This window comes from Macaca fascicularis, chromosome 16 (genome assembly GCF_037993035.2).
Source record: "Macaca fascicularis isolate 582-1 chromosome 16, T2T-MFA8v1.1".
Taxonomy (NCBI): Eukaryota; Metazoa; Chordata; class Mammalia; order Primates; family Cercopithecidae; genus Macaca; species Macaca fascicularis.
Window position 1 is genome coordinate 62,449,496 of NC_088390.1, and position 19,159 is coordinate 62,468,654.

At 46.8% G+C, this 19,159-nt stretch overlaps 1 protein-coding gene across 1 annotated transcript; it reads right to left on the reverse strand.

Moving 5' to 3' along the window:
• Positions 1-5,367: 5,367 nt before the first annotated feature.
• On the reverse strand, positions 5,368-11,042 carry LOC102129383 (keratin, type I cuticular Ha7-like). Its single transcript, XM_005584173.3, has 7 exons — positions 10,562-11,042; positions 9,030-9,112; positions 7,490-7,646; positions 7,021-7,182; positions 6,820-6,945; positions 6,240-6,460; positions 5,368-5,482 (listed from the first exon to the last, which is right to left on the reverse strand). The coding sequence occupies exons 1-7, from the start codon at positions 10,988-10,990 to the stop codon at positions 5,368-5,370; spliced, it is 1,293 nt and encodes a 430-aa protein (XP_005584230.3). The 5' UTR covers positions 10,991-11,042.
• Between the last annotated feature and the right edge of the window lie 8,117 nt (positions 11,043-19,159).

Sequence of the window (19,159 nt, forward strand, 5' to 3'; positions counted from 1 at the left end):
ATTTTTTTCATTCAAGGAGAAATTGAGCAGTCAGTGGGCTATCAAACCCACATTCATTATTTAGTTCAATTTAATTCAGAACACATTTATTACACAGCTTCTCTATGCTGAGCATAAGACTAAACTAAAACAAAAGAATCGTAGTTCTGGTGAAAAAAATGTTTTTTATGAACAATTCAGGCCAAGATGGGTCCCCAATATGTATGAGAAATAGCCAGAAGTTAAGGAGATGAGATATTTAGAAGGTGTAAGATGGACATTTGGAAATATGTTTGTATTCAATGTAAATAGAAAATGGGTACTGGGCACAGTGGCTTGCATCTGTAATCTCAGCACTTTGGGAGGCTGAGGTGGGAGGATCACTTGAGCCCATGAGTTCAAGACTAGCCTGGGCAACTTAACGAGACCCCATGTCTACAAAAAAATATTAAAAATGAGTTTCAAAATTAGCCGGGCGTGGTGGCACATGCCTGTAATCCCAGCCACTTGGGAGGCTGAGGCAGGAAAATCGCTTGAACCCAAGAGGCGGAGGTTGCGGTGAGCAGAGATCGTAACATTGCTCTCCAGCCTGGGCAACAAGAGCGAAACTCCATCTAAAAAAAATTAAAATAAAATAAAATTTAAAAACGAGCCAGGCTTGGTGGAGCACACTTTAGTCCCAGATGTTCTGGAGGCTGAGGCAGGAGGATTGCTTGAGCCCATGAATTTGAGGTTACAGTGAGCCAAGATCATGCCACGGCACTCCAACTTGGGCAACAGCAAGACCCCATCTAAAAATTAAAAATAAATAAAAAGAAAAATGTACGTGTGACATTATGGGCATTAGTCACTTGTTGAACATCTACTGTGTGCATCTGCACATCTACAGTCCCAGGGGCGGGGGACATTGTGGGGAGTGGGGGCATGTCATGTCCCCACCACCCGGGAACTCTGAGTCCTGCTAAGCAGACAGGTCCACAGCTAACATAATGTAATGTGATTGAGCCTTCACCCAAAAATATCTCCTTCCCCTACCCACTCCATTTCTTCCTACACCCACCCTGACCCAAACCCCATTTAGGGCATTCCAATCCAGCTCATGATTTTCAGCCACATGGCGAGGAGATGAAGCTATTTCAGGTTATGCACTTGTATCCCAAAGAGTTGTTTGTGCTTCGCTCTCTAAGTGACTCAAGCAGGATTCAGAGAACTGTTCTCATTAGAATCTTGTTCCCTTTAATAATCTAGTCTTCAGCCAGGCAGGGTAATGAATTGTTTCGGCATCTGGTTCTTGTTGCTTTGCAGACCACGGGAGAGGCAGTGGTGATGGCCCATCTCTTCAGCCCTGTGGCATCCCCACAGGATCCATGGGAGTCAAGGTAAGTTTCAAAGCAAATGAAACATGCTTTTTGCCAGGTGCAGTATAAGAAATCATTCCAGGGATGTGGTGTGGGGCAGAAAAAGAAAAGTAACCACAGTAAATCAAGTAAATTGACAGAGGAAATAGAAAGGGGAATAAGGCTGGTAGAGGGAAACAGAGGGAGGACGCAGTCCTGCTGGTGAGTGGACACAGTTGTGCCCCCTTGAGACCAGAGAGACCTCCTGAGGGCAGAGGGCCTTGGAGACCAATGTGAATCACTGAGGCAGGTTGTATAGGATGTCCAAGAACTAGGGAGGAAGAAGGGAAAGGGACATTTGGATGCAATAACCAGCATCAAACAGGGGAGCTTCCAGGCGATGGCGAAAGGTCAGAAGCTGAGTCTAAAATGCTAATGGGGGACAGCACTGAGAAGATCACCCCTAGCGAGATCCCAGACCCTAGGATGCCTTTCCCGTAAAATCCATCCAGGATTTCAGAGTGGCGTGAATGTAAAGTTTTATCCACATGTACCTCCAGCAAGGCCCTCACAGTTGGGAACAGGGAAAGAGCAGGGGAACAGAAATGAGAAGACTTGGGGTTGGGTGCATGGAGCTGCCCCTCACCTGCCGTGAGGTGCAGAGGGGTCATTTCACCTCCCTACAACTGTACTTCTCCCTCTGCACAAGGGGGATTGTGATGCCTGTTCCCCTCTCTCAGGGTTGTTTGGGGCCTCCATTTGGATACAACACAAAGTACTTTAACAAGTGCTTTGTAAATGGTGAAACAATGAACATCTATAGATTCTATTTTCCTCCTCCTCTTTCTCAGTAGACAAGGTGGTTTTACAATGGCAGGAGGTGAGTTGAGCTTCTTTGGCAACTCTCAGTTTATTAAAATTACCAGAGTCCTCAAGCTTCAAGATCCTGTGATACTAAAGGACTTTCATTCCTTGTACCACCCTTGGTTGTATAAATTCTCAGAAACGTTTCTTCTAACATAAACATACTCATTTCCTTCAAGGAAAGGAATCAAAACAATTGGGTTATTATGATTCTATCATCCTGTTGACAAAATCTGAGACTAGGCCTCTGTAAAGCACAGTGGTTAAGAGCACAGTTGCCGGAGGCAGGCTGCTTGGATCTGAATCCTGGCTTCACCACCTAATAGCTGTGTGACCTTGGGCATGTTACTTAACCTCTCTGAGTCTTGGCTCCTTGTTTGCAAAATGAGGAAACAATAGCATTGGCTTTCTAGGATTGCTGTAATGATTAAATGAGTTTACCCATATGATTGTAGCTATGATGTAAACCAGCGCCTGGCTCATAGTAAGAGTTTGATGGATATATGCTTCTATGACGATGATGATGATGATGAAGCTATATGACTTTATGATGATGATGATGATTCTGGTGATGGTGATGGTAATGAGGACCTGTGTGGTTTCCAGGGAAACTCTTCACATACAACAAACACACAGACGCGTGTGCACACACACACATGTACTGTCTTATCAAAGCTAATCTTTTAATTAGAAATGAGAGAGCACTGGATGTGAACTTAAGAAACACAGGTCAATCACCCTGGGGCCCCACTGACTCACTTTATGTCACCAGCAGAATCCCTCAACCACTGAATGACTCACCTTCTCTCTCTCTCCCTTAAATGGGAAGGACAATGCTTGCCTACGCTGTCATATGGTGCAAGAATAAGTGGGTTTATTTTGTTAGACAGCTTTGAACTTGCTGGATGAAAGGAGCTATTTAAGTACAAAGGAGGTGAGGGCAGCTGGGTCAGATGCTAAATTAAGACTAATCGAGATCACTGTTCATTATTGAGAGCTTCTCTTGGGTAGGTGCCCAAAGGGTGTGTCACATGTGCCAAAACACTTTTACCACTTGAGAAAAAGAACAGAGGAAGGGAGGGTGTGGCCACCTCTGACCCTTCCTGGGCTTCCTATGCTGTAAATCCTAATGTCTCTCAAGCAGATCAGTCCTATGTACATGAGCAGTGACCAACAAGTAGGACGCTGGGCTTGAGAGCAGTTGGAGGCAGAGCAACCAGATTCTCACTTAAGCTCCCTCCAGCCTTGGGGCTAGGGACTGTGATCACTCCGGCACCACAGCTCTGTATCAGGAAGACCTGGATTAAACCAGAACCAGCTGTACTTGTAACTTTTTCAGCAAACTACAGTGATTCAGAGAATTCACAGAACAGAAAGGGAAGACCAAAACCAGCTCCTAAAGTAGGTTTGGTGATTCCACTTCAATGCTTGTGGATTCACTGATCAATAAGACTTATAAAGCAGGGATGTACAGAGTTGTGGGGGCTAGAAGACCTCTTACAGCCATCTCAACCAGCCCCATCAGTTCCCTAAGTGTTCCCCTCAACATCCCCACCAGTGATTCTGAAGCCTCTGCTTGTCTCCAAGGATGGGGAACTCTGCTTCTCTGGCCAGCTGTAACGCTGAATTCTGGGCATGTGCTGATTCTCAGCCATGGATATCAAAATATGGAGCTTTTGATTCATGTTCTATTGTCTACGAATTCCAAGCTGAGCAGTTTCCAGAAGGACTCACCAACGGGAGTTATTGGGGAGGTTGGATGGGTCAGCTTGTTTGGGCCTTTCGTCCTAGACTGATAGAAATAACCATCATTTAACATTTTCAGAGTCTTGCAATGTAAAAGAGAAAGGCTCTATCCTGATCTGATGGTATGAAGGATTCCTCACTGGAGGACATATCAGGAGGGCAAGGTCAGCCCTTTCTGTAGAGGATCTGGCTAGTCAAGGGCTCACTCCTCAAATAAACCCCCTAACCCAGTGGTTCTCGAACTTGAACCAACATCAGAATCACCTGCAAATCATGATAAAGCAGACTGCTGGTTCAGAAAGTCAGGGCTGGTGCTCAAGAATGTACATGTCTAGCAAGTTCTCAGGTAATGCCAGTGCTACTGGCTGGAGGGCCACGCTTTAAGAACCACTGCCCTAAACCTTCTCATGTTTAATTTGTTTCCCCCTCAAAGCTTCCAAAGAACGGGCTTTGGTTCTGGTTCAAAGAGACTGGGTTTCAAGTCTTGACTCAGCCACCAGCTGAGAATAATAACAGCTGCTGCTTCTTTGCAGGGCTGAGGTGGGGCTCTGTGACACAATGTCGGCGAAGCCCCAGCCAGTGCCTTGCTCATAATGGGCATGTCATTCTAAAAGCTCAATTTAAGTTACCTGTCCTGGGGCTTCTGGTTCATGTTCTATAGTCTACAAATTCCAAGCCAGACAGCTGCCAGAACCCACCAGTGGGGCTTACTGGGGAGCTTGGATGAGTCAGGTTGTTTGGGTCTTTCTAGACTGATAGCAATTACCATCACTTAATATTTTCAGAGTTTTGCAGCGGTCTGTGGTGCCGCAGACTTGAGCTCTTCCTTTACACAAGGACCAGGTGGCTTATCCAGATAAAAGGGAAATTTTACTTAGCGTCTATATTTTAAAAGTTCTATCTGTAAATCTGTCTCCAAATACACTCGGTGAAGTCCAAGGTTGGGTATCTCTCCTCTGTGCCACTTTGCCGCGTCCCATTTTTAACTCCAGCCTTCACTGGCTTTGCCATCTCCCAGAACCACTCTGGTGAACCAGCCACAACCCCCGTCTACAGAAGCATGTGGCTCAAAGAGTTCCCAGCAAGGCTCTCAGCATGGGATGGAGATGCTGAGGCCAGACTGCGCTGGGCTCATTCTGCTACAGAAGAAAAGTTTAATAGCAAAATAAAAACAAGGGTGCCTGCCCCATCTCAGAGAGATCAGGAGGCAACAGAAGAGAGAAAATGGCGCACTCGAGACACCTTGAGGGGAAGAAACACAAATTCAGTCACAGGGGCTGAGCTGCTGGACTCAAACACCTATCCACAGAGTGGCACTGTCTCTCTTCAGTCTCCTGCCTGGCTGGCCAAGGAGGCAAGGCCCAGGTAGCAGGACTGCAGAGCAGAGCCTAACGAGCTGAAGACACCTGCCCTTTCCCAGCACCTTGGGCTGAGGAGTGTGTCAGTATCCAGCTGATGAGCAGAGCCCATGGGTGGCCCAGGAGCAGGGGGCACAGGCTGCTGGGGCTGGACTGGGAGTGCTGAAGGCTGGGGTCGCACATGGGTTGCAGGGAAATCTGCATAGAGAAAAAAGATGTTTGAAACATTGGCATGAGAAGTATGTGAAAGACAAAAGTATATTATAGACACGTTAGAATTAAAGAGCGAAAGAGGACTTTAGACCTTAGAGGTCCCTCTAAGCCTGAAAGGGGCAATGACGTGCCCATAGTCCACAGTGGAGCTGGGGCCAGAACTGAGTGTACCTGTGTACCAGGCCAGGGTCACGTCCCACGTGGAAGGAACACAGCAGAAAGGCAGAAAGGCCAGAGGAACAAGAACTGCCCAGATGTCAGCCACTGATTCCATTTAAACACAGCCCCTCATAGTGTTCCTTAGTGCTTAAAGGGGTATATCGGCCCTCTGACCCTTTTCACAGGGAACTAAAATGAAAGAGTAAGTGACATGCCCTTAGCAATACTTTAAATGCTATCAGCACAAAGAATACTCATTACTGTAATACTTCTCCTAGAGAGAATTTAGCAAAACCTGAATGTGCTGGGCACTCAGTATTTTAGCCCTCTTTGGGAGTAGCCGGCAACTGGGAGCACAACGTTGTCAGCAAAACAAATGCCATGACCTGAAAACTCCTGCACACCCTCATCTACGTCTAGGCAGGCATTAGCTCACCAGGCCTACTGGTAGCAAGTTTGTCTCCAAAGATGGGATCTGCAATGCCACCCCCACCAGGCCTCCAGAGCTCCTTTTAGGTCATTCCCAAGAGAAGTTATCTGTTTTTGCACACGGTGTTAACATAGACAACAATAGGGCACATACTTGCAGTCCTCACTCTCCAGAAGGTTCCGGTATGTGGCAATCTCATTCTCCAGCCGGGCCTTCACGTCCAGCAGCACCTGGTACTCCTGGTTCTGCCGCTCCAGGTCGGCCCGGATCTCAGACAGCTGCTCCTCCACATTGTTGATGAGGCTCTGCATCTGGGCCAGTTCTGTGCCGTAGCGGTCCTCAGCTTCACACAGGGAGTTCTGTAGACAGTCCTTCTATAATATCAAAGAAAGAAGGAAACAAGTTAAAACTCATGGATCTCTGCCTCCAACCTCTTAAGATTGTGACACCCCAAGACATTGCCAGGTCCATAGGGCAATCTAACTCCCTTTAGCTGTCCTGGGCCAGAATAACTAACACTCTTCATGGTAGACCTTTAAGATCAGAGCCCTCTGACCTGAGTTAATATTGATTCACTCAACATCCACATCTACAGGGAAGTGCTTAAAAAAGAGATGAAACCAAGGTTTAAGCTGAGTCCGTGGTTGGTGTTTGAGGCCTGTACTGACCCTAGAGAGCTGCTCATGGGTAGTGAGAGCCATGCTGGGTCTCCCGTGCATACAGAGGGACTCACCAGCGTGTGCTGAGCCTGAAGCTCCACCTCCAGGGCGTTCACCGAGCGTCTCAACTCCAGGATCTCCGACTGGCAGCACTGCAGCTCCTCGGAGCAGGACATGGCCTGCAGGCTGATGCCTTCAGACTGGAGCACAGAGAGACACGGTCACCTCCCTGCCCAGATGGAGGTCAATCCCCACTGCTTAGCAGTCCCCCTCACCTGGGCTTGGAACCACTGCTCCACATCCTGGCGGTTGGTCTCCACCATGGCCTCATACTGGCCTCGCATCTCCCCCAGCACCCTACTCAGGTCAATGGTGGGCTCAATGTCCAGCTCAATCCGGAGCTTGTCTCCCAGCTGACCCCTCAGAGTGCGGGCTTCCTGTAGGCATCAGAGGAGTATGAAGTATGACCCGTCTGCAGAGCCCCCCACTGCCCTTCACCCAAACTCTCAACTCCCACTTTCCATCCTCCCCAGTAATTTCCCTGTGCTCCTCTGAAGATAAACCGCTGCCTGCACCAGCCCAGCAGCTTCCAGAAGCTGTGGACGAGAAGCAATCTCCCACCAAAAGCCAGAGCTCACCTGCAAAGCTTCAATCCCAGGCAGAAGGAAGCCTCCATTTTTTCCCCCAGATGAGCCTGAATTCACCTCCAGAAAGTCTCAATGCATCACACCAGGGGTCACACACCTGCTCATGGTTTTTCTTGAGGCAAAGCAGCTCTTCCTTCAGGGACTCCAGCTGGGCCTCCAGGTCACACTTGGCGAGGGTGAGGTTGTCCAGCACCCTGCGCAGGCCACAGATGTCAGCCTCCACCAGCTGGTGCAGCAAGCGCTCTGTCTCATACCTGTAACAGGGAAAGTGCAGGAGTCACAGTTACAGAGCAGGAAGGGGCACCAGGACATGACTCCCAGCTCGCAGCTGTAAGTCCACTGTTCTGCCCTTCGCCGTCTAATCGTGAGTTGGCTTTTCCTGTGTAGTGTGCTCAAAGCCCAGAAAGCAACAGGATATTCCCCACTCAGTCAATACTAAGCACCTGAGATGAACCAGGGGGAGCAGCTGGTACTGAGGATACTGTGATGGACACACAGCCAGCACCTGCCTTTACAGACAGATGGCCCAAAAGGGAGGTGGCAAAGTAACCGGGTCTTTGCAACACGGTGGAATCACTGCAGACCCCTCTCCACAAGCCCCATACTCAAAGGGACCCTGGATTCCCTCTTAGAGTAAAAGCCACATTGCCAGAATGAGAGGAAGGAAATGGCTTTCTTTTTCTTTTTATTTTTTTTTGAGACGGAGTCTCGTCGCCCGGGCTGGAGTGCAGTGGCCCGATCTCAGCTCACTGCAAGCTCCGCCTCCCGGGTTTACGCCATTCTCCTGCCTCAGCCTCCCGAATAGCTGGGACTACAGGCGCCCGCCACCTCGCCCGGCTAGTTTTTTGTATTTTTTTAGTAGAGACGGGGTTTCACCGTGTTAGCCAGGATGGTCTCGATCTCCTGACCTCGGGATCCGCCCGCCTCGGCCTCCCAAAGTGCTGGGATTACAGGCTTGAGCCACCGCGCCCGGCCAAGGAAATGGCTTTCTTTAGCTCTAGAAGAGTGAGACTTGCACAGTGCCCCGAAGAAAGATGATAAAACCCAGTGCCCCTTCCAGCACCCACCTCCTTAGGTGGTGTCAACCCTTTGACTTTCACATGTTTTTGTCTTAGGCTATGGAGCATGATTTCTGCTATGAATTATCAGCACTCACAAATTAATCAAGCTGCAGCACAGAAACATATCCTTATTAAAGCAACAGTTTCTCAGGAAATTTTCAATAAAGGAAAATTTGGTACAAAATTTAAGGCCAAGTCCCAGCTCTGCCACTCAGTACCCACACGATTTTTGGCAAGTCACACCAGCACCCCCAGCCTCAAGGGTCCCCACCTGCAGAGGAGATGCTATCCCTGCCCCCCTGCTTCACAAGTTTCTTACCAGGTGGATGATGCATTCTAGCACATGTTGTAAACTGTTAATGCTAAACCACTGGAGAGTGGATAGTTTTTCAGGATCTTGAGCTTAATGCCTTTTGTTCTCTCCTGCTGTAACTACTGGGTTGGGGTCTGGGTCGGGGTCTGGGTCGATGACATCCGATGCCACATGAGACAGAAGCAGCCAACTTGGCATTGTCCCATCCCCATCCAACCCCAACTCACTTGGCTCCTTCCCATCCCCGTCCAACCCCAACTCACTTGGTCCTGAAGTCATCCGCGGCCAGTTTGGCATTGTCTATTTGCACAACCAGCCTATTGTTCTCCGATTTGGTGCACAGAATCTGGGATAAGAAAATAGGTTCAATAAGTGACTTACTGATCCCAGAGACGCCTATAGCCTCAGGTGAGAGGAAGTTTTATTGGCTGAAGTTGAACCTACAGCATCCCCCTGGACAACACAAACTCCCAAACATGCAAGAGATGTTTTCGTGGTGTGGGAGGAAAGATTTGCAAGAGACTTCTTGGAAAAGGATGAAGACATAGAGTCAAAGGAACCAGGAGATGGAAGACAGTAGCAAACTGAACATATAACAAAGATTTGCTGTCATTTTGCCAGATAGGATGCTTAGCCCAATATAAATAAGAAGATCTGGCCAGGCACAGTGGCTCACAGCTGTAATCCCAGCACTTTGGGAGGCCAAGGCAGGTGGATCACCTGAGGTCAGGAGTTCGAGACCAGCCTGGCCAATATGGTGAAACCCCATCTCTACTAAAAATACAAAAGTTAGCTAGGAGTGGTGGTGAACGCTTTTAACCCCAGCTACTCAGTAAGCTGATACACAAGAATCACTTGAACCCGGGAGGCAGAGGTTGCAGTGAGCTGAGATTGCACCACTGCACTCCAGCCTGGGTGACAGAGTGAGACGCTGTCTCAAAAACAAACAAACAAACAAACAAAAAATCCAGAATCTAGGCCACAGAACAGTGGACTAACTATGAATGTTTTAGATAAAGTAGGATCTGTTCTAAAGAAGTTCTTTCCTCTGGTTGTCCAACCTCCCTACAGGTCTTCTCTGAATCTAGCCAGGTTTCTGTAACCCCTATTTTGACATTCCTTGTCTTCCTGGCTCTGAAACTAAGATGTAGGCTCTTCAGAAGCTTTAGCTGGATAATCAAAAGTGACAACAGATATGCATAAGATGCTGATGCTGTTGTGTGGATAGACACTGCCTTGGCAAGGATGTTAGGAAATACTCCTTTTGCCCTGTTTACTGCACGGGAAGTTTCAGCATACAGCAACTGTCATAAACACAGCACGGTTTTTGCATGGTTTTCATGAAATTAGCATGGTTTTTGTGACTATGATTTAGGGATTTGATGTGCTGAAGTTAAGTAAGCATGAACTCAGAATCCTGGAGAGATAAATTCCACATCTCACCCTTTACAAATTCCCATTCACCTTCACTCAAGAGATTCTCTTCCCACATTTAAAAAAAAAAAAAAAAAAAAAAAAAAAAAAAAAAAAAATCCACTGCTGACCCAGGGTCAGTAATCTTTTTTTGTAAAGGGTCAGATAGTAAATATTTTAGGCTTTGCAGACCATACAGTCTCCATTACAATGACTGAACTCTGCCACTGTAGTACAAAAGCAGCTGCAGACAACACACAAATGCATGAGCATGGCCATGAACCAATAAAACTTTATTTGCAAAAGCAGGTGGTTGGCTGGATTTGGCCGACAGGCAGTAAGTAGATTCCTGAACCCTGATCTGGTGCACTGCAAACCTCACCTCCTGCTGGAGCTCCTGGATGGTGCAGAAGTAGGACTGGTAGTCCGGGCACACACTGGACTCATGGCACTTGCTCCTCTCACGGAGTTTGGTCTCCAGTTCTGCATTGTCCCGCTCCAGCTGGCGCACTTTCTCCAGGTAGTTGGCCAGGCGGTCATTCAGGAACTGCATAGTCTCCTTCTCGTGTCCATTCAGGGTGTTTTCGCTGTAGGCCCCACAGATTCCAATGTTGCCAGGAATGTGGCGGGTCCCTGGCAAGGGACAAGCGGTGTGGCAGGTTGGGGGCAGACAGAGGCTGGGGCGGCCCAGGGGAGTCGACCCCACACGGACTTGGTTGGCATGTGCCACATTAGCCAAGAGGCACAGGGAGGCAGCGTTGGCCTCTGAAACCTGCTCGCTGAGGAGGGAACTGCAATGGTCAGAAGTCATGGTGCTAAAAGGCGAGATCCTGCTTTGCCCACAGTTGGATCTGCTTGAAACCAAAATCTTCCTCCTCCTGAAGACCTTATATAAGGCTTAGTGGGTGTTGGTGCAAGAAAACTGGCATTTTCCTCATTAATATTTATGTCAATTGTTATACAATCACTCTATTAGTCAGTGGTTTTTGTTTCCTATAAAGAGTTAATGAGCTCATGAAAGAGGCCCTAACCTCTTGCTTCCCATCACTGCAGGGTCCTGGAAAACGGAGAAAACAAGGTCTTCTTCAAGCAGCCCACTTTCTGTGGCTGTGGAATCTTTCCCTTCTGTCAGCTTATGTGTATGAAATAATCAAGAACTAAAGACTCCTAAAATTTCCTGCAAGTCTCTCTCGCTCCCACATTCTTTTCCTACCTCTGACTGTTCCCACTGCAGCAAAACCTAAAACATCAGTCAATCAGGCACATTGCAGAAAGGGAAAAATCATGATTTGTTTGTTTTGATAGATATTTATAGAGTGCCCAGTGTGGGACAAACACACATCTAGGCTGTCTTGTAAGAAGGGGATTTTAGATTTCAATAAGAGAGATAAGAAAGTAAATGATCTTGATATTATGAAGACAGTAAAAGGAGGTATTTTTTTAAAAAGAGCTGCAAAGATTTTGAGGTGGAAGAGAGCTCACTGAGAGACCAGAAAAAGACTTCATGGAGTAGGGGATTTTCCAAATGTGTATTGAATTATATTTTCCATAAAGCGTTGGGGAGTGAGTTTCTCTCAGAGAGAACAAAATAAACACAATCAAACATTTGGAAAATGGAAAATAGTCTAGTTGTGTTGGTGTTTATAATGGAGACATTATCCCCAAGCCCTGGAAAGTTGCATTGAGTCCAGGTTATGAAAAGCCTTGAATGCCAGGACCATGGTCTTGAGGTAAAGGTGAGTGAAAGGTAGGGATCTGCCCTGGAAGATGACTTTCAAGTATAAGGAAAAATAAATAGCCAGGTTCCTTTTGAAGGAAAGTGGCAGAAAAAAAGTGGAAAGTTCCTTCATACAAATTGTTAGAAAACTGAAAGTGAAACCTAAGTTCCAAATTGATCTTGGTTTGTGAAAACTAACACACTTTTTAATACTCCTTGGGTTAAAGAAGAAATCAAATTAAAAAAATTTTAAGTATTTTGAACTGAATTAAAATCAATACACAACCTATAAAACAGATGTTAGCAATTAAGACTTTCCCTGTGCATACGTGAAACAGATAAGCAGTTTGGGGAGTGAGAAAAAAAGGCTCATAATAAAACTGATGGTTTGCAATTTTCAGGAAATAAAATTATGCTTCTGTGTACTGGAGTCTACAGGCTAATTAAGGCAGGCAGTGATTAACACTTTATGGTGTCTGTTCTCAGGGCCTCACCCACCTTCCCAGGCCTCTTTCCTTTCTATTGACCCTCTCACCAGATTGAGTCCCTCATCACCCTTGTTTACAGAAGATACATACTAAAGAACTTTGATCTTTCATCTTTTGAAATATTTTTGCATTTCTTTGAAATGCACCTACCTTGATTGTCCATTGCTTGGGAGACTCTAGAGCAAAATTTAAATTTCCTTAATCTTCAGACACACTCAGAGCATCAGAAGCTTTATAGCCTCCCTTATTTCTAAAACAAGCCAGTGACCATTTGTTCAATAAACCCTGGAAAAGGGCAGCTAGCCAGCTTCCAGTCTATGCTAACAAAGATGCTACTTTGACCCCATTCCTAAGATGAATGAATTCACCACGAGGGCCCTTGAAGCAGCAAGTGTGTGCTTCAGCTGGCCCTAAAACATAGCATCTCCAGGACGAAAGGGACTTCAGGATCCTCTAGTCTAGTACCCGTTTGCATTAAATCCCCTTTAATGGCCTTCCTCTAACTAGTCATCCAGTCCACCATTTTCCAGGAGAGCTCACACCATCAGTTCCTGTGGCTTACAAGCAGCTTCCCACGCTTTGTGCAAGACACTGGTATCCAGAAAATTAACAGCAGCTAGCTCAGCCTTAAGGCACTCACATTATAGAGAATTGTTAGAAAGTCTTCACAAATCTACCTTTGTGTTACCTCTCCCTGTAGCTTTCTTTGGGTCATTCATTCATTCATTCAACAAACATTTATTGAGTACCTACTCTGTGCCAGCCAGGGACTGAGCCAGAGGCTGGCAATATATTGGCAAGTAAGTCAGAGAGTTGGCCCTGTAGTTCATTTACTCTCCAGTTCTCCCCAAGGTGTCCCATACAGGATAAATCTAATCATTCTGTCACATTCTCAGTTCTTTGTGGCAGATGTGAGATTTCTCACTCATGGTTCTGCATTCAGCATGGTTCTAGATCCCCTTGCCATCCCAGGAATATTCCTCTGGACACGCTCCGTGATGTAACAGTTCCTATCACTCTTAAGTGGGGGCTGTACAGTGGGATTTCTGATTAGTTTAGATTGAAAGGCAGCCAGTAGATGGCCAGAAAATCTTCTTGCCCAGAAGTTTCGTGTAAACCATGCTGGTCCCACTGGCTGTTCAGCCATGACAACCAGTCAGCCACCACTTGGTCCCATATACAGTCAATGAGACCCATGGGGACCCTTCCCTGTAACTCTATACAGATGTGGGTGATATTCTCCAAGGCATGGCTTACCTTGTCCTGGTGACTTACTCTAAGTGTCTGATATTCCTGAACTCCTGTTATACCAAAGCCCTTCTCAAGGGGATGGGGAATGCAGAGATGAAAAGGAGAAATTTCCACCCTCAAAAAGCTGAGAGCAGAAAAAGAGGTCACGTAACTCAGTGGAGGGGTAAGTGACTGGGCCTTAGAGATATAGAGGGGCCATCAAAGAGACTTTGTCTGGAACTTAAGATTGGGAAGACTTGGATGGGCAGGAAAGTGGGAGACAGTTTTCCAGAAAAAGAGGATGAACAGGCCAGGCAAGGTGGCTCATGCCTGTAATCCTAGCACTTTGGGAAGCTGAGGCAAGCGGATCATGAGATCAAGAGATTGAGACCATCCTGGCCAACATGGTGAAACCCCATCTCTACTAAAAATACAAAAATTAGCTGGGTGTGGTGGCGGGCGCCTGTAGTCCCAGCTACTCGGGAGGCTGAGGCAGGAGAATTGCTTGAACCCGGGAGGCGGAGGTTGGAGTGAACCGAGATCGCGCCACTGCACTCCAGACTGGGTGACAAAAAAAAAGAGATAAACACAAGAAAACGCTCAGAAACAGAAGTGGGCTCAGGAGAACTGGGTATAACTTCAGAAATGCAACAGCCAACAACCGGCCTGTCCCAAGTGCTGGATCCCCAAAGAAATGAGTTTGAATGACACAAAACGTCAACCCAAAGAGCCAAATTGCATTTCTAAAACCTGTAAGACTGAAGTTTGTACACCTCTATGCTAAAAATATTGTCTGCTTCTATTTTCGTAACATCTCCACCAGCGGTTGTCAAACTTTAACCAGCAACCCCCAGAGGGCTTGCAAAAATGCAGATTTCCAGGCCCCACTCCATAGTTTCTGATTCAAGTGGCCTGGGGTCAGGCCGGGGAGTCTGCATTTCTAACAAGTTCCCATGTGACACTGATGCTGCTCGTCTGGGGACCACCCTTGGAAGACGGAACCACCGCTCCATAGCAATAGACAAGCTTTGTGGTGACTTCATCCTAGGTAAATGAAGCACCGGGTCACAAAACAGGATTTGATGAATTCAAGAGGAGCCCGTGTTTGGATTACTGTACTTCAAATCAGTTAGCATGCAGTTTTCTCCAACGTAAGAAGCAAGTTGTTTGTTTTCCTAGTTCGCCCTTCTTTGCGGAGGTTTGTTTTAGGAGGATATCTAGGATGAAGAAGAGAGGAGAGACAAGAAGGAAAATATGAACACTGTGTTGCTTATGCCTGTGGGGAAGAGGCCAGTCCATGTGAAAAACAATGTTTGCAGAAGACAGAGAAAGGTCACATGAAGTAATATTTATTGACATCTATTATGTGCAGAGAACCAAGCTTGGCACTTGGTATACAATATTTTACTTAATTCTCTCTCACACACACACAAATCTATATGCCCAAATTAGATAGACACCTACTATGTGCCACCTACTATGTTATTTGACCACCTACTATGTGCCACCAAATATTATACTATGTGCTTCCCATATCGTCGTGTCTTTTCATCCTTATAACCACACTACAAAGCAGTTACAAGTATCCCACTGTAGAGTGAAGAAAACAAAGCTCAGAGCAGTTAGGGAAGTTATCAGAGCTCACAAAGTTGGAATGAAAGTATGGGCCTTGAAATGTCAGCCCAGGTCTGCCTGAGCCTGAAGTCCAAGTGCTTTCTGCTCTGCCCAGTGACCCAGAAAGGGGCAGATAGTGGAGTCTGGACTGAACCACAGGCCAGCACTCCTAGACGCCAACTGTCCAGCTGGATTTATTCAACAAATAGCTATGAGATTCCCGCTCTGAACCACACAACTCACCTAAAGAGCTAGAGACAGAACAGAGTCCTCTGGAGGTTTTCGAGCAGATGAAAGAGAGAAAGGATAAATTTTAGAAGATTAATCCAGTGTCTGTCAACCTAAAATAATCAAAAGGCTCAGGATCTGGTTAAAAGAGTTTTTGCAAACATGGCACGTGAGAGCCGTCTTCTGGGGACACACGAACACCGAAGAATGGCAATCAGTACTCCCAGTGCGGGGGGAAAGTGAAGATCATTTATATAGGCAGAAATAGAGGTGCCGAACAGAATTACAACGTTTTCCATACAAAGGCTAATGTACAGATGTAAGATCTGATTGACTGCTGTTGATTACACTCTCATGGGGATGCTTAACATTCTGTTGTAAAGAGGCAGCAGTCACAAGGGCCTCCTTCTCCAATGTCATTTACTCCAGGTTTGAATACAAACAAGGGAGTCTGGTTACTGTGCAACATGTCAACACACAAGTCAGGAAGCAACAGTCCTTGCAGGAGAGAAGAAAAACAGCTATATGGCATGACCCAGTTTCCCAGGCTTAATTTTCACCTTGGCATAATAAATTTAGAAAGCCCTGACATTTCATTTTCTTTGTTTGTTTGTTTGTTTTGTTTTGTTTTGTTTTTAGATGGAGTATCGCTCTGTCGCCCAGGCTGGAGTGCAGTGGTGCGATCTCGGCTCACTATAACCTCCACCTCCTGGGTTCAAGTGATTCTCCTGCCTCAGCCTCCGACGTAGCTGGGATTATAGGCATGCGCCACCATGCTTGGCTGATTTTTTATTTTTAGTAGAGACGAAGTTTCACCATGTTAGTCAGGCTGGTCTCAAACTCCTGACCTCAGGTGATCCACCCGCCTCAGCCTCCCAAAGTGCTGGGATTACAGGCATGAGCCACTGCGCCCGGCCCCATTTTTTTTTTTACATGCCCAGTGTGCACCCTAGAGTGGGAACACTCAGTCTCCATTTCGTGTGCCCTCCAGCACGTAATACAGTGTCTTGTACATAGTATTTACTCAATAAATAGAACACAAAAGAGTGACGGGCTGGTGGTATGTGCAGAACAAATCCAGCACAGAAGAGAGAGGGCAGGAGGGGGCTCTTCCAAGAATCCAGGCAGGATGTGATGGATGCCAAAACCAGCCACCAGCAGTGCTGATGGAAAGGAAGGCACAGAGGACATAGATGCTGCAAAAGGACTCACAAGACAGGGCAACTTACTGTACATGGGGTCAAAGGAAGAAGAGAAGCCGAAAGTGGCCCCAAGGTCACCCCCAAGTTCCTAGGACAATTGTGTGCGTCAAGGAAGCTAAGAAGTCAAAGGAAAGAGCTGGCTGGAGCGGGAGAAGCTGCATTCAGGTTTGGAGAGGATAAGTGTGACATGTAGCTACCTGGGACTGGCCTCTAGGGGGTCCTGGGTCACTGAGAAATGCTCCTCCTCAGATGCTAAAACATATTTACACCTGGCAGGCAGGTAAAGCAGGTAGGCTTAGCCCAGGGGCTCGTACCTGAATAGGAACAGTGATTCTAACTGGGAGAGTCTGTGTATCACCCCCAACCCCCAGTGGGGATGCAATGTTTGGAATCTCTAAAACAGATGGCAGGGAAGCTATTTTAGTTAGAGGAAGTGTCATTTGAAAACAAGCATAACCTGTATTTGAAATGAGCTGTCTTTTAGTCATGATATGAGTTTGGTATTTACGTTTTTGAAAGTTAAAACACTAAGTGAGAAGGCAAGGTATCTTTATATTCATTAAGTGGGAAGGCATGGTTATGAAACACTGAATTAGGAAGAAAAAAGATAAATTAAAAATGGTTCACCAAGCTGAGCTCATGAAGATTATTAGTGGCCATGAGAACAGATGAAATTGATTTTGTTCTTGGTCAGGAAGACAAAGAGAAGATGCTGAGAGGAAGGACAGGAGGATGGGGCACACACCATCAGCCTTAGGTATTGTCATGCGCATCCGTGTGAAAAGACCACCAAACAGGCTTTGTGTGAGCAACATGGCTGTTTATTTCACCTGGGTGCAGGTGGGCTGAGTCCGAAAAGAGAGTCAGCGAAGGGAGATAAGGGTGGGGCCGTTTTATAGGATTTGGGTAGATAAAGGAAAATTACAGTCAAAGGGGGGTTGTTCTCTGGCGGGCAGGAGTGGGGGTCACAAGGTGCTCAGTGGGGGAGCTTTTTGAGCCAGGATGAGCCAGGAAAAGAAATTTCACAAGATAATATCATCAGTTAAGGCAAGGACCGGCCATTTTCACTTCTTTTGTGGTGGCATATCATCGGTTAAGGCGAGGCAGGGCATTTGCACTTCTTTTGTGATTCTTCGGTTACTTCAGGCCACCTGGGCTTATATGTGCATGTCGTAGGGGATGCAATGGCTTGGCTTGGGCTCAGAGACCTGACAGGTATCACATACCATCGTCTACAAAAAAACTATACAAATAAAAAATGTTCCTGTTCAGGAAAGTCCAGAAATTCACTTGGATCTTCTTGGCTTCCCAGTGTAGACAGTGGTGGGGGCAGGAATGTGCCCTTCCCCAGAGCTCTCTCGGTGACTGCAGTGTCCACCCCAGTGGCCTGCAGCTGTTCACCCTTTCTCCTTTCCACTTTGCTGGAATTTGTGAGAAATGGCATTTGGTGTCAAACAATACATAAGTGCATGGGCCTCATGAGCCCCAACTGGTGTTAACCACGCGAAGGCTGGGAAGAAATATCACACGTCAGTGCCCAGGCAGTGCAGGATTGGTGAACTGAAGATAGACGGGCTCAGCACTAGGTGGCTCAGAACCAGATGTGGCCCCCAACCAAGGAACCAGAAGCCTCGGGGGGAGGAAAATAAGAGACACCTGGCTGCAATTATTGTGGCCAAAGCAAAGCCTATTGGGCCACATTCAGGGCTATATCCATCCAGTCGGTGAGAGTATGTGAGGCGGAGAGGCATAGAATGTCCAGTCGGGAGAATCACTTGCAAGAAGAGATGTCTGGGATTTGGTACCAGAGGGAGCCCTGAGCTCTCAGGCTAGGATAATGAATGTGAGTAAAACCCCCAGGGTCCAGGTGTCCTGACTGGGCTGGTAACCCACCTGCCAGCCTCTAGCCTTCATTTTCTGTGTACCTGAGTGGCACCTCCTGCCACACCTAGCCATGGTACCTAACAGGTAGAGCTTGTCAAGGGTGTGACCTGGCCAAGAAAGGTGGGGACAGGCCGGATCTCCACAACCCCATCACACTGAGGGTTGGTCACAGCCATTTCTTAAAACATGACTCTTGTGGGTTCCTCGTTAGAAGAGCCCACAAGAGCCCACCAAACAGTCTTGTCCTCTGACAGCCCAACGAATGCTTTTTTGGATTCAGTTAGGCTACTTGGAGTGAGAAACAGGCCTCATGACTACAGAAGGTGACTTTTATTACTGCGTATACATGAACAAGGAGTATGACCAAACTTCCCAGCCACCAACATAGAAATCTAGGGCCCCGATGCTGAGAGTGGGTTCTGCTACTATCTCTTCAGCTCCTTTTTCTCTCTGGGAGGAAGAGACTGTACCTGCTGGTTCCCAGGGAGCCTCAATAAACCAACATCCACTGAACACCTTCTAGATGCCAGGAACATTAGATGCATTACCCCTCAACCACAGTGAGAGGTAAATACAACTATCCTACTTCCACAAACGAGGAATAGGTCTCAAGAGAG